This window comes from Protobothrops mucrosquamatus, unplaced genomic scaffold (genome assembly GCF_001527695.2).
Source record: "Protobothrops mucrosquamatus isolate PMUCROS unplaced genomic scaffold, P.Mucros_1.0 scaffold501, whole genome shotgun sequence".
Classification (NCBI taxonomy): domain Eukaryota; kingdom Metazoa; phylum Chordata; class Lepidosauria; order Squamata; family Viperidae; genus Protobothrops; species Protobothrops mucrosquamatus.
In genome coordinates this window covers 677,794-692,345 of record NW_015386817.1, presented here as the reverse complement: position 1 = coordinate 692,345, position 14,552 = coordinate 677,794, and the positions used below count along the sequence as shown (strand labels likewise).

At 38.5% G+C, this 14,552-nt stretch overlaps 1 protein-coding gene across 1 annotated transcript in view; it reads left to right on the top strand.

Moving 5' to 3' along the window:
- EIF3H (eukaryotic translation initiation factor 3 subunit H) overlaps positions 1-14,552 on the top strand; it is a 95,321-nt gene that overhangs the window by 5,234 nt on the left and 75,535 nt on the right. Inside the window, exon 2 of the mRNA XM_015816801.1 lies at positions 6,677-6,833. Coding sequence (XP_015672287.1) covers positions 6,677-6,833 — 157 coding nt within the window. The remainder of the gene's footprint in view (positions 1-6,676; positions 6,834-14,552) is intronic.

Sequence of the window (14,552 nt, the reverse complement as noted above, 5' to 3'; positions counted from 1 at the left end):
TATATGGACTTCATCTCCCAGAATTCCTCAGCCTTTCTGAGGAATTCTGGGACTTGCCGTCCATACAGCTTAAAGTTCTCCAAGTTGAGAAACACAACTTTTAATTTATCGCTGATTTTTTTTTTTGGCCCAGTTTCTTCTAATTGGGCATATACTGTATATCTCACTAAGCCAGAATAATGTTTCTGACTGTATGTGTGATTTTTAAACCATATTTTATGACTTCCTTGATGTCTAAACTTTATTTGAACTTAATTGAAGTTTGTTCAACAAGTCTTAAAAACAGAAGAGTTTAGTGAACTTAGTGAACCAAGGTTTTTTTGGCTTCAAAATCCCTATGTAATATGAGCATGTTAATAACGGACTATCAGATAATTACATATGTATATATTTTGTTTATTAGTAATATTTATCCAAAGTCTTCCTTAATTTGTAAAGCAAGTTCCTATAATTCCTATTACTTAGTTGGCATAATCACATGGAGACATTCCCAAACCATAACTGTGAAGGAAGGGGATAAATAAGGCAGTGGTTAGAATGCAGTATTTTGGGCTAACTGTGACAACTGCCAGCAGTTCGATCCTGACTGCCTCAAGGTTGATTTGGCCTTCCATCCTTCTGAGGTCAATTAAATGAGGACCCAGATTGTTGGTGGCAATCTGTAAACTGCTTAGAGACTGCTATAAAGCACTATGGAGCGGTATATAAATCTAAGTGCTGTTGCTATTGCTATAGGGCAGAAGCCACAGCCTTGTAGAAGAATAATGGTGATTAGGAAGGATATTGAACGGGGACTGGAATTTTGATCTTTAAGTGATGTGGTCATTAACTGAGTCATCTTGTGACCAGACCTGTTTTTATGACAATTTTTACTGCAGTCATTAAGTGAATCACACAGTTAGGTCACTATGGCTTTCCCAATTGGCTATGATCTGCTTGTTAAAGAGAGATACAATCTAGAACTAAGGAGAAATTTCCTGACAGCGAGAACAATTAATCAATGGAATAACTTGCCTCTGGGAATTGTGGATGTTCCATCTGTGGAGGTGTTTCAAGAAAAGACTGGACATCCATTTGTCTGGGATACTATAAGGACTCCTGCCTTGGGAACTACTAGGAGACCTCCAAGATCCCTTCTAGCTATCTGATTCTACTTATCAGAAGCTGGCTGGGAAGGTCATAAATCACAATCCTGTGCTTGCAGGATGCTTCAACTGTAATAAATGCAAGCTGGTTGCCAAGCACCCAAATTGTAATCACATGAATGTGCCAGTGCTGTGATAGTTGTAACTTTTAGGATGAGTTGTAAATCACTTATTCTGAAGCTGTTGTAATTTTACACCATCGTTAACCAAATGGTTGTAAATGCAGTACTATTTTGAAAGACGTGTATTTTGTCTTCCGTGATGGTTTCTTGAATATTTCCAGACATGACCAGTGACATGGTATGCATGTATGTATATATATGTGTGTGTGTGTGTGTGTGTGTATGTGTATGTATGTATATTTATGAGTGCCCGCTGACTAAGTCCTCTTGTAATTCCTTTGTTTCTCCCAAAGCTATCATCTTACTTGGAGATAGCGTTTAGGATAGATTTATCTATTTTAAAACCATTTTTAAAATAATTCTTAGCATCATAGAATTGGAAAGGAACATAGATTTCATCAAATCAACTCCTTGTTAAATGCAGGAATCTGAATTAAAGCATCCCTGATGAATACTTGAGCACATCCAGTAAAGGGAACCACCGCTTTTTTGAGTAACTGGCTCCACTGTCAAACTGCTCTGTTTAGAAATATTTCTAATATTACATTGGAATCTGCTTCTATCCAGCCTTTAAAGCCTAATAAGCTGATGCCTGTAACAAACTGTAAAAAGCAGCAAAAGAGCAAATTGGAAATAGCTGTTTACATATGGAAATACTACTTACAAAAAAATACCGACCATTGTCAACATGTTTATTAGCTCATTTTATTGCAAGTGAATTACAAGTTTTTTATATTTGCTGATTAATATCGGAATGCTTAATGGGTTCCTTTTTGCTCTGATCCCTTCTGGAAGGGCTGCATTAATCATTAATGAAATTAGAAAGTCCCTGAAATTCTTAATAAGAGGAACCGAGTTAAACTTCTCTCTGCCTCTTTGGCAGCCGTTAAGATGATGCTAGGAAACAGATCTATTCAGCTTCCATGCTGGGCTAACGGCTGATAGCAAGGGGAAATTGACAATGAAATTGTCTGCAGAGAATTCCAAAAATATTTGGTTTCAAAGAAATCAGCTACAGGTAGTCCTCGACTTACAACAGTTCACTTAGTGACTATTCAACGTTAAAATAGCACTGAAAAAAAAAAGACTTATGACCAGCTGGACCCTGGCACTGATCCTGGCGCTTCCGCTGAGTCCTGACAGCCCTGCAGCTCCAGCCGTCTCTCGCTCAGGTATGTGCGGTGCTGGCACCGGTTCAGCTCATTCCCCTCCCCCGCTACCACTTTTCTAGGATGTTCGCGTACCGCCTGCCAGGTGCCGATGTACCACAGGTGGTACCCGTACCACTGGTTGAAAAGCCCTGATCTAGTCCAACCCCCTGCTCAGGCAGGAAACCCTATACCATTTCGGACAAATGGCTGTCCAGTCTCTTCTTAAAAACTTCCAGTGTTGGAGCATTCACGAGTTCTGGAGGCAGGTAGTTCCACTGATTAATTGTTCTAACTGTCAGGAAGTTTCTCCTTAGTTCTAGGTTGCTTCTCTCTTTGATTAGTTTCCACCCGTTGCTTCTTGTCCTGCCTTCAGGTGCTTTGGAGAATAGCTTGACTCCCTCTTCTTTGTGGCAGCCCCTGAGATATTGGAACACTGCTATCATGTCCCCCCTCGTCCTTCTCTTCATTAAACTAGACATACCCAATTCCAGCAACCGTTCGTTCTGATCTGATGTTGAAATTATTAGACTTGGTAGTTCAGTGCTCAGTTGTAAATTTTGGAGCAGCCATTGTAGTTTGTTTCAGATAACTACCATGTAAAAATATGGTAGAGTTGTCTGACAAGGGCCTATTTGTCAGCTTAATTATTTAAGATGCATGTTTAAGGTTAAAATGGTGGAGTGGGATAATTGCATATCCAACCTAGTAGTTAGAGATATCTTAGTATAGTACAGTAAATATTTCTCAGATATTTTAAGCAGTAATGCAAAAAAAAAAGGTACAAATTCTGAATTCTATACTCTGTTGGTTCAAGGTAACAAAGAAAAAAAGCAGTCAAAATGATTTCCTATTCCTAGTTCAACAGGAAGTTCTTAATTTCACGTTTTGACTCAGCCTTTCATTAAACATGTTGCTGGGAATGATTGAGACTGTAAATGAGCATTATAAGTGGTGGAACCAGTTACTTAGAAAGGTAGTAGAATCTACATCATTGGATGCATTCAGACAGAGCCTGAAGGTTTTCTCTGATGTGTGTTGTTGATCTGAATAGCTTGCTTGGGGGTGGAGAGCACTGGGCTTGAAGACCTGATAGTTCTTTCCAGTTCAGTGATTCTATGATTGCAGAAATCTCTGGTGGCTTCAGGTTGGACAAAGCTGCTATTAGCTTGTTCATTTTCATGACTGTGTGATAACGATGCTGATACTCATTTTCTTAGCAGCTCAAAGAACTAATTTCCCAGGGCACACGTTCCAGAAACATTTCTGTAGGGGGTCTTCACAGTTTCTATGAGGATTACTCTTGCAGCATATGACATTTCTCATTTTCTCATCTTAAAAGTTAGAAAATTTCAGTGTTGCCTATTAAAATCGAGGAGAAATTGCTTAATGAAGCAACTTCTACTTTATGATTAGTCAAGCAGAAACTTTGTCTCTGAAATGCTGGAGCAAAAACTTTGTGATTGGATTATTTTGGAATGCTTTCCCCACCCTTATTGATTTGGGGTCTTTCTGGGCCTAAATTCCATTTAGGTTATTTTTTTTAAACTATATGGATCACGCTCCCAAATAATGTTTGAGTGTGTATAAAAAAATATCTCCCCATAGATGCTTGTAGGTGAACTGATCCTAGAGTTGCTCTTAATATCAATTTTGGAAGTGTTCATCCACTATCTCTTATCTACTAGCCCTACTGCATGGTGTTGATTGGACTGTACCAGGTTGACTCCTCTAAATGTACAAAGTGACAAATTCAAAGTGTTGCTCGTCATGTCTTACGTAGCCAAATACCACTTCAGCAGACAAAGGGGTGGGGTGTGGCAAGATTTTCAGAAATGGAAATCAATACTTAAAAAGAACTGCAGAAAGAAAAATCTAAGGGGAATCTGTTAAAAGTCATCAGGTGAATGGATGCTCTTTGAATACAGAATGGTTTTTGATTGTTTTGAATGGATGAAAAATGGAAAACCAGAATGCCCTGGGCATCACTTAGACCTTGTGTATGAATATTTAGCAACAGAAGATTTATTTCCAGTTCCCACATTTTTAGATGTGTTTGTTTTGATCCTGAGCCTGGTGACTACAGAATTCCTCTCTTGCATATGGCATACCACGAATGCACAAAAAAAAAACATCTCCTAACAATGGAGAGATTTTTTTGCAGCACATACAGACTTATGTTACTTGGCTGGGATCATCATCTCATTTTCTCATGATTTAGTAAAGTGGAGTAAACCAAGGTGAAATAATTTAAAATAGTTGAGGAAATTGACAATAAACTCTTTATTTACAGTTCACAAGTACAGAAGCAGAAATTGGATTTCAGATACTTTTGTGGAGAATTGTTGCTAGAGAAAACCCCTATCAGTTATATATATATATTGGATTTTTATCTTTGTAAGCCTCCTGGAGTCACTGAGAATGGGGTGGCTATATACATTTTCTTAATAATAAATAAATGTTATATTTTTCTGGTACGTTGTCCTATTTCCTGAGCAACCTGAATTTAATAATATTTATATTCAAATATTTTAGCCCTCCTTAAATTTCTGGAATTACCCTGCAAATTTTTTTAATAACAATGTCATTAAATATTATAATTACAAGAGTAAAAACTTATTTTTATTCTAAAAAAAGAAAAAGAGAAGATGCAGTAAAGAAATAGAAAAGGCAATACAAAAGAGAGACAAAATATAGTAAAGAAAAAGAAAAGAAATATATGAATAAATTACTTCCCCTTCATCACAAATATAAACAATTTTAATACCTTATCATCTTCTCTGAAAATATAGCAAATGTCTTCTTCCCATATCCCATCTCTTATTTACAAACAAATCAATGAAATCTTGTCATTTCCATCCTGATGTCAGCAAAAGTTATCAAAAATAACAATATATTTATTTTGACCTTGATCAAATAAGCTAATTTTATATTCTTTCCTTTTACTTCTAATAATCATAATCTCTAGTCCCTTCAAATATTGTTGTAAAACTTGTTTTTATTTTTTTAATCCCTTCTCATGACATTTTTCCCCCAAAATTTAACAAGCATCTTTGGTAAATCCAATATAGGAAATTATCCAGCTCGCTCTTTTGGCTTGTTGTCTGTATATCTGTTTTAGTTATTAAGATAACCAGTTTCTTTTGTTTGTCCAATGTAATATATTTTTCCATGCTAATTTTGAACTTGTCAGTGGAACATGTTCTTCTTCTATTACATCTTTTAAATACAATCCATCTATAGAGGCACACACTATTAAAATTAACTTCTGGGTTCATTACTGAAAAATATCCTTTAATGTGCCCAGTGTTAAAATATTTTGCTTTGTACTATAATTGTAAGTCAAGTTTAAGGGTTCTTTTTTAATTGTAAGTTTTAGTTCCCTCTAGTGCAGTGGTTCTCAACCTGTGGGTCGGGACCCCATTTGGGGTCGATCGACCATTTCATGGGGGTCACCAAGCAAGGCTGTCCGCCATTTTTGTTGTCCATTTTTTCCCCCTTTTCCGGCGGGTGCCTTACCTCCCTTGAGCTGGGCCAGCTGGTGGTCGGCCTGCTCCGTCTCTGCCATTTGCCAGCTATGCCTCGGCCGGCGCAGGGGGCGGAACCATGCATGCGTGGCGCTCCCGGGCAGGGAAAGTCCTCGACTTAAGACCAGTTGGGTAGTCCTCGACTTACGACCGGTTTAGTCCTCGACTTACGACCGGTTTAGCCCTCGGCTTACGACCGGTTTAATCCTCGACTTACGACCGGTTTAGTCCTCGACTTACGACCGGTTGGGGGTCGCGGCATTAAAAAGGTTGAGAACCACTGCTCTAAATCAACCAGAGACCACTGTCTTGTGATGTCTTCATGAGAAGCAGTTGCGTAGAGTAGTTGTGGGTGATCTCAAGTTCTCTCTTTGTCCAGAGAGGAACTATTGAAGAACTGATCTACTTGCTGGCTCTTCATTCTGCCATTGTTGTCATTTCTGTTTTTTACTGAGCTGTCCTCAGTTCCAGAAATTCCCTACCATTTTTTTTCAATACATATATGCAGATATATTCATCTGATGCCATAGCAATGTTTCTATGATCCTTAAGCACTACCTTGTTTTATTAGTCATCTAAGTATGTTATGATACATAACCAGTCTTGGAATAATATAACATTCAATTCATACCTAAGCAAGTTTTTTTAAAAAAAAATAGTTGTTGGAAAATAGACTGATGAACTAGGTTTCCCTTTTTAAATAAAATTGTCCTAATTTAACATTTCTATTTCAGGTGGTGCTGAAGATCATCAAGCATTATCAGGAAGAAGGCCAAGGCAACGAAGTAGTTCAGGGTGTGCTGCTAGGCTTGGTGGTGGATGACAGACTTGAAATCACCAACTGCTTCCCATTCCCTCAGCATACAGAAGACGATGCTGACTTTGATGAAGGTAATCATTTAACATAACCTATGTACAAAAATAGTAAAAAACTTCTTACCTTGTCAGTCCCAGGTCTCATGGCCAATGGCACATTTACCTATATCTCTTTCTCCCTGTAATATTGTTGCTGAATTGTACCTAGATCTGGTCAGCGATTGTAATAAAGGATTTTGATCTGATAATTCTGATTATATACAGATAATTATTGTGATTCCATATTCCAGGAATGTAGTGTTCGGACTGAATTCTTGCAGCCAATTTTTACCTAATTCATTCTCTATTGAGACTGACTTTCTTGTCAGCTCAGTCCAGGTCTGAGAATAAAACACATAGAAGAGTCTGGTAATTTGCTTGGGTCGTAGTGCTGTTGTTTTGGTTCTTTCTAAGCAGGTTTTTCCCCCCCTTTGAGATCTCCCCTTTCAGCTTTTCTCAGCAGTGATCTTACTTCATTGCTTTTGGTGAGAAACCCAACTGCTTGCTTAGCACCTATTTTCCTTTAGGATATTACAGAAAACGAGTTAGTTACAAATATCACATTGCATTAGTTACATCAAAAGTTACAAATATCACATATAGAAGGATAAGTCATAACACTGGCATATTTGCTGCTGGTGTTATTAACCCCTAGGGTTGCTAGCAGTTTTTAATCTAATTTCACCAGCTTTCTGGAAGTGATCCACTTGGATCTCTGGCAGGAACATTTTTTCTCATCTCTTAAAAACTTGGCTGAGTGGAGGAAAAGCAAAGAAAAGGGGATAAAGACCAAGCGAGAGATTTGAGGTTATGTTAACTCTGCTTTGGCAATATCGTCTTCTTCTTGTGCCATATCCGTTATCGGACGTTGGCGATCATGTTGGCGATCCTGTTTTTATCAGCAGTTGCATGAAAAAGTGCTGCTGAGTTTTGTCCAAACCAATTCCTTAGATTTTGAAGCCATGATGTTCTTCTGCCTGGACCTCGTTTGCCTTCAATCTTTCCCTGGAGGAATAAATGGAGTATGCCGTATTTTTCTGGGTGTCGCATCACATGTCCGAAATATTCAAATTTTCTTTTTTTAACTGTTTTGATGATTTCCCTTGGCTTTCCCAGGCGGCTTATCACCTCCTCATTTCTGATCTTGTCAACCCAGCTTCTATGTAACAGCCGCCTGTAAATCCACATTTCAAATGCTTCTAGTCTCTTCAGGTGGCCTTCTGTCAGAGACCAACTCTCTACTCCATAGAGCAGGATAGAAAAAATATAGCATCTGACAAGCCTGATTTTCAGTCTTAAGCTTATGTCGTGACTGCAGAAGACCTTTTTCATTTTGAAGAATGCTGTTCGAGCTTTCTCTATCCTTGTCTTTAATTCAGCGGTCATGTCCCAGCTTTCTTGTAAATTAGAACCGAGGTGCGTGATTCTTCCAACTTTTTCTAGTGGTATTCCTTCTGAATTTATTGGTGGTAAATTAACGGATTGTTTGCTGACAACCATGATCTTGGTTTTTTAGGTGTTAAGCTTCAAGCCGTATTTTTCAGATATTTCTGTGATTCTGTTGATGAGGAGCTGAAGGTCTTCATGCTTACTGGCAAGCAGAACTGTATTGTCAGCATATCATAAGTTGTTGATCCAAACACCGTTTACTTTGATGCCAGCATTAAACCGTTATATTTCTTCCTTCTAAGATCCTAAGTCGGATTGAACTCGAGATGACTTCTTCTAACTTTTCGGTTGTTAACGATCTTCTCTAGAGACCGTCCCTTCGAATTATTTGGAGAGTCTCGAAATAACGGTTCAAGACGACTCTAAACGTTTAGAGAGGGAGAGAGGGGGTATCGAGAAGTTTTGTAGTCGTCACGTGGACCTGATCGCTTGTGGGTACAAATTCTTTATGGTGCTAATTTGATAATTGAAATTCCATGTATGTGCTACTCAGGCTACCCTTTAAAGAAAGAATTGTGAAGTTTGAATCTAAATGGAGATTAATCTTTACAAGGAGAAACCTCTGCCATTTGATAATTTATTTTAGGCACTGTAGTGTCAAAACTAATATCTTTGAGAAATGAATCGTTCATTGACACGAGACATCTAATCATATTCTGGCAATGCAATCCAGGTCAGCAAAGCCAACTTGACATGATTATTAAAGGAATACTTCTGATTTCAATACTTTAGAAGAGTCCTAGAAGAAATTACATTTCCAGCTTTTCTCTCCTTAAAAAAAAAAAAGTCCTGAGACTGCCTTGTGAGCAGTTAGAAATCAGTGGAAAAAAAGTTGTAGTTGACACTTATTTTCAGAATGTAAATATTTAAATAATAATCCCCTGTAAGTAACATTTGTATGCCGCTTAAACATAGTCTCCTTGCTCAGCTGTAACCCAGAATGGCGTCCACGTAATGACAGTATCTATCCTGCAATTTTGCAGCATAAATAAGATTTCTAGCAACAACATACGTTAAAATTGTGATAGCCCATCTATATGAGTAAAAGGAATCCTTCAACTTTGATCAAAAACACTTGAAAACTCTAGTCCTTTTAAAGACATCATAACCATATTTTTTGTTACACTCTGAACCCAATATTTTCTTTTTCTTTTTTTAAAAAAGGGGAGAAATTGCTTTGTCTGAAAGCAATCTATGGATGATCTACGATGAGATCATATATTTATTTACCTATCTTTGTGACCATGCAGTACTTATTTCATCTTCCTTCTGATTTCACCACATGCCCTTGCTTACATATGTGGGCTTTTATGAATATGCATATTTCCAAGCAGATTTTGCCATGAAATGGGGAAAAACACAGCTGAGAACAAGGGCTCATAGGATGATTTGACTACAACTTGAAGGACACCTGACTAGAAAATGTAGTGAATGCTTCCCTGCTTGTGGCATGAAGAGACAAGCCTTTTTAATTCAGTGATGGCGAAATTTTTGGACTTGGTATGTCAAAAGTTCAGAAAATTTGACTGCTGTCATGTCAACATACGTACATGGACAAAAAGAGACCTCCTCTCCAGACTCTCCTCTGGGCTCCTCTTTCTGGACCCTCTGAAAGTCATGCAAGAAAACCCTGCACTCCCGTGCAATTTTCAAAGGCTCCAGAGGCCTTCTCTGGAAGTTGCACAAAAGGGCTCTGTTCTTGTGGGGCCTCTGGAAATCACACAGAAATGCTCGCACAATTTTCAGAGTCCTCAGAAGCCCCACTTGTGACACGTGTGCCATATAGGTTCACCATCAGAGCTTTAGTCCCACAAAGCAATGTGTCATTCCAGCAAAAGGGAGCGAAGGAAACTAATTATGGAAGTGAAGGCTACAAACCAGAATGGAAGAGGGAACATGCTGGGTAGAATTAAAAGTGCAGGCTAAAGAGACAAGCCAATCCCAGGCAATTCTTGGAATTCTGTGATTTTTTTTAAAAAAAACAACACACACACCCTATTTTTAAATATTTTGGAACTCAGAGACAGTTATAAGCGCCAAACAAATGGATAATAACTCTGGATGAAATGATTTTTTTTGAAAAAAATATTAGATTTATGTTACTCTTTTTACACATTTCATAGCTGGACTAAATGAGAGGGAACTGAGGGAAGTTCCAGACAAATGACTTGAATTAAAGTGAGCTTAATAATGACACAGTATTTGTCATTAAAAATGACAGTAAAAATCACTGAGGCAATGATGAAAAAGCAGAAAGAACCTGAATGATGCCTCTATGTTTATGTGATCCATTGTCTATTTTAGAATGGGGGCACTTCAGGATTGGGCTTGGCTTTCTACCAAGGATGATTTATGAATGTTTTGGCTGACATAGTGATTTAATTGTTAGGATTGCATTTGAATTTATCGACCATTCATTATCCTTGTGCAGTACCTTAAAACAAGACCTTTGAATAAATTACATAAATCCAACAATGTTCAGTGAAGTATATTTTGATCACTGGATAGCCACTTCTCTGGAATGGCATAGAGTTTCCTGCTTGAGCAGGGGGTTGGACTAAAAGACCTCCAAGGTCCCTTCCAACTCTATTATTCTTTTATTCACTGGCATGAGTCTTACCCCTACCCATTTTTTTAAGCAATAATAGATTACATAATACCAAGCGACCTACACGATGTACACATGAACTGAAGCTATTAAGAACTGTACTTCTCGGTTATACTAAAGTATTAAAAGTTGATGATTCATGAGGATATAGTATGTTTTTTCTGAATTCCTTTAGGTAGGAAGCTGAACTTGCTGTCAAAATCACAATAAAAATCCCCAAACAAACTATATGACAGTGTGAAAAATAAGCTCATAAAATCAAGTTTCTGCCATACCACTATCCTGAAAAGGGAATGCAATAAGCAGCAGAAAATATCACTGGATATAAATTTCAGTTTGCAAAATTACGTCAATAAATGCTTTGTGTTCCACTGTTACTGAATCAGTGCTGATGAATTTCCCCCTAGATTACACTGCAATCTTGAATTCCCAGGCCAAACTACAGTTCTTGGAATTGTATGTCCAACAAAAAGAGTTAGATTGATGGAACATAGAACAAAGTATCGTCATTTCAGTCTCGCCAGACCCAAAATGTCACTTCATTTGTAACTTCAGGCATCATCTTACATGATTCATTTGAGAATCAGCATCCCTGTAGACAGGACTTACTTTTAAGAAGATGTACATGGAGTTGCTGTGTCAGATAAGTGGTGAAATGTTGATTTCAAAGCTCAGTGATGCATTTAGCAACTCCTGGCATCGAATAACTAGTATCTTGTAAATGCTGTGCATATCCATGTTCTGTACAAGAGATACTTTATTCATGGAGGAGAGTCCTCTTCTCAACAACTACTCAGCCATGATAACAGAGTGTAGCTCCCTTGATCAAAGGCAGTCTATTTTTGAGCATGTTATCTGCCGTAATCTTTGTTCCTCTTTGTAAGTTTGCAGAGGCATTTTGATGTGTGCCTGTCCATTCTCTCACATTGTTCTAGAAAAGAATTTCAGCACTGTATGAGATTTTCCAGCCTTTTTTAAACTTCTCCCCTAGCTCTCAAACAAAAATGGGTGCTTAATAGATTGTGCAGACAGGCTCTTCTGAACAAGCATACATGCTATGCCACAGTAATTTTGATGCCTTATTGCTGATTCTTTGTGCCTCTTCTTGGGAATAATTGATGGGTCATTCTCATTTTCACACCTGTTGTTGTATTGCTTAAACCAGGGGTGTCAAACTCAATTTCATTGAGGGCCGCATCAGCATTGCGGTTGCCTCGAGGGAGCCGGGTGGGTGTGGCCAGGGTGGGTGCAGCCTACTGGGTGGGTGTGGATGGAGTTGGTGTGGCCTGGGTGGGCGTGGCCAGTTCTACGTCATTCGCATCAAGGGTGCCTGTGGGGGCCTGGGCAGGAGTGGGACAGATCTGAGGGTCTCTGGCAGAAGAGGGTGGGACCGGGGCAAGTGCCAAGGCATGGTCCACTGGAGGAGCCTCACTGTTCCTCTCAGGCCATGTGGGGGGGGGCTGGATGGTGATACGGGCTGCCCGGAGCCCTGGGTAGCAGAGGTCAAATGCCCAGCCTGGCCCTCGAGCACCCGTAGCACTAAACCCAGCCCCACTTCCCCAAGGGGGTGTGCCCAGCTGTACTTACCTTCCCCTCAAGGCTGCTGCTGCTGTGCTTGCTCTCCTTAGCCAGGTTGTTCATGATGGGTACCAGGGCAAAGTCAGAGGGAGACTGAATGCGTTTCAGCATAGATGGCCACCACAAAATTGTACATTGGCTCCTGGCCGGCCGGCTTGGGCCAGGGCCAAGGCAGCAGGGGCCATTCCCTCACTGTTTCCAGGATGGCATGCGCGGGCCACATGAAACCACTTCGCGGGCCACATCCGGCCCCCGGGCCTTGTGTTTGACATGTCTGGCTTAGACAGACAGTGATATTCTGTCATCTGCTTGGCTCCGCGTGAATTGAAAAGAGAAAGACTTGTTGGAGAAGTGATCATAACTCACCGATGGGCCAAATGCCTAACATGATAAAGACGTCATCTATTTAAAAAAAAAAGCTCAAGTAGAAGATATCACAAACAATTGGAAAGCCAAACAACAACAATAGGCAAGATGAACAATGATGTTGCAGATTTGAGACCATTTCAGCACATCTGAGCCAGTTATGGACTGGAAATGGCATGTAATGATTCATTAAAATCAAGACTGCTTGCTCATCAATAGGCAATAATGACTGGTTACATAACAACCTGATTTTAGGCAGCATCTAATGTTCTTTTTCTTTGATCCAATAATGATAAACCTGAACATAAGAAGGAATGCGAGATACCCCTGCTTGATTCTTCAGTTGCACTCTTTAAGGGACAAAAATTCTTTTCTCACTGTGAACTTTTAAAAAATACATATGTTTACCTACTCTGAATTACTTCAAAAAGAATAGACAATAAACATGGAATAAATTCTCATTCAATTTTCTAGTTGTTCCTTTAGGCTGGAAAAGGTTTGAAGTGGAATTACTTTCTCATGTACTTCCATTAGATTTTATTCTGTGAATTGGCTCATCTGCTGCACACCTTTTACTTGATGAGGTACAAAATAAATCTGTTTCAGGTAATTAAGTGAGACTGTAGCAGAATTATAATAAACACTGGGACTGGCTACAATATTATTATACAGTGAGATAGTTATTTAAATATCCATTAGGGGGCATTGTTAGCCAGCTTAAAAGCAATTGCTCTTCATTTGTGCTGTTATTCAAGAAATAAGGCATTCAGAAGGGAGAGGAAGTTATTTTCATTTGTTAAAGTTGAGACATGTTTTATGTTATCACCTTCAGTAAATTGTATAATAAGCCTATTGTACTAACTTCAGATGAACACTTTATTGTCAGTCCCTTCAAGCAGATTCTTCTAGTTTTAAATGAAATGAGCCTTATTGACTGGGATGTGTTTCTGCTGATTTCAGTATCAAATTCAAGGAGATGTTCTCTTCCGTGAGACGGAAGCTGTGCTTCAAAACAATCGTTTTTCTCCCATTAATATTTAGACAAAGGATGAATAGTTTAGGCCTGTGCAGATGTAGACAAAGTACAATGTAAATTTGTCTGGAAAAACGTTTTGATGATTCAAGGGAGAATTGGTTCAAAGTTGACATTTCAGTCAATTGACTTTGATTCCCAGTTCTCTTTGGAAAAAGCTGTTTCCATGCATGTGTAGGTGGTTCAAATTGACTTTTTTATTTAGTATGTCAACTTGACTTGGAGAATTGGATTAACTCATCTTCAAATTCTAATCTTGCAATGTTAACCCTGATATGACATCACACAGACTTTTCTGCTGTTACTCCCATTTCTTGATTGCCAGTTTATATCTTAATACACATCAGTTTTTATAATGAAGAAGTTTCAGAGCTTCGATATATTTAGAAAACCTTGTTTGGATTTTATTAGTGACCATATATTTTCTTTAAAAAAATAATACGTTATAAATATTTCAAATAATTCATTATGTTTGACTTCTCTCTTTGCCTTCCTGATCTCTTAGGTAGGCTACAGTGCCCATGATCTCCTATCAGCTTTGCTACTTATATAATAACATTTAAGGATGAATAGTGGTAATTCTATCAAGTTATTCACTATGGAAAAACAAAGACAAACCCATGTTACGAGGAGACCAACAGTAACATTACATTTTATTGTGAGAGTGTATTTTTGAAATAACTTCAAAGTTTTCTTTTAACACTTAATCCCCAGTGTTCTC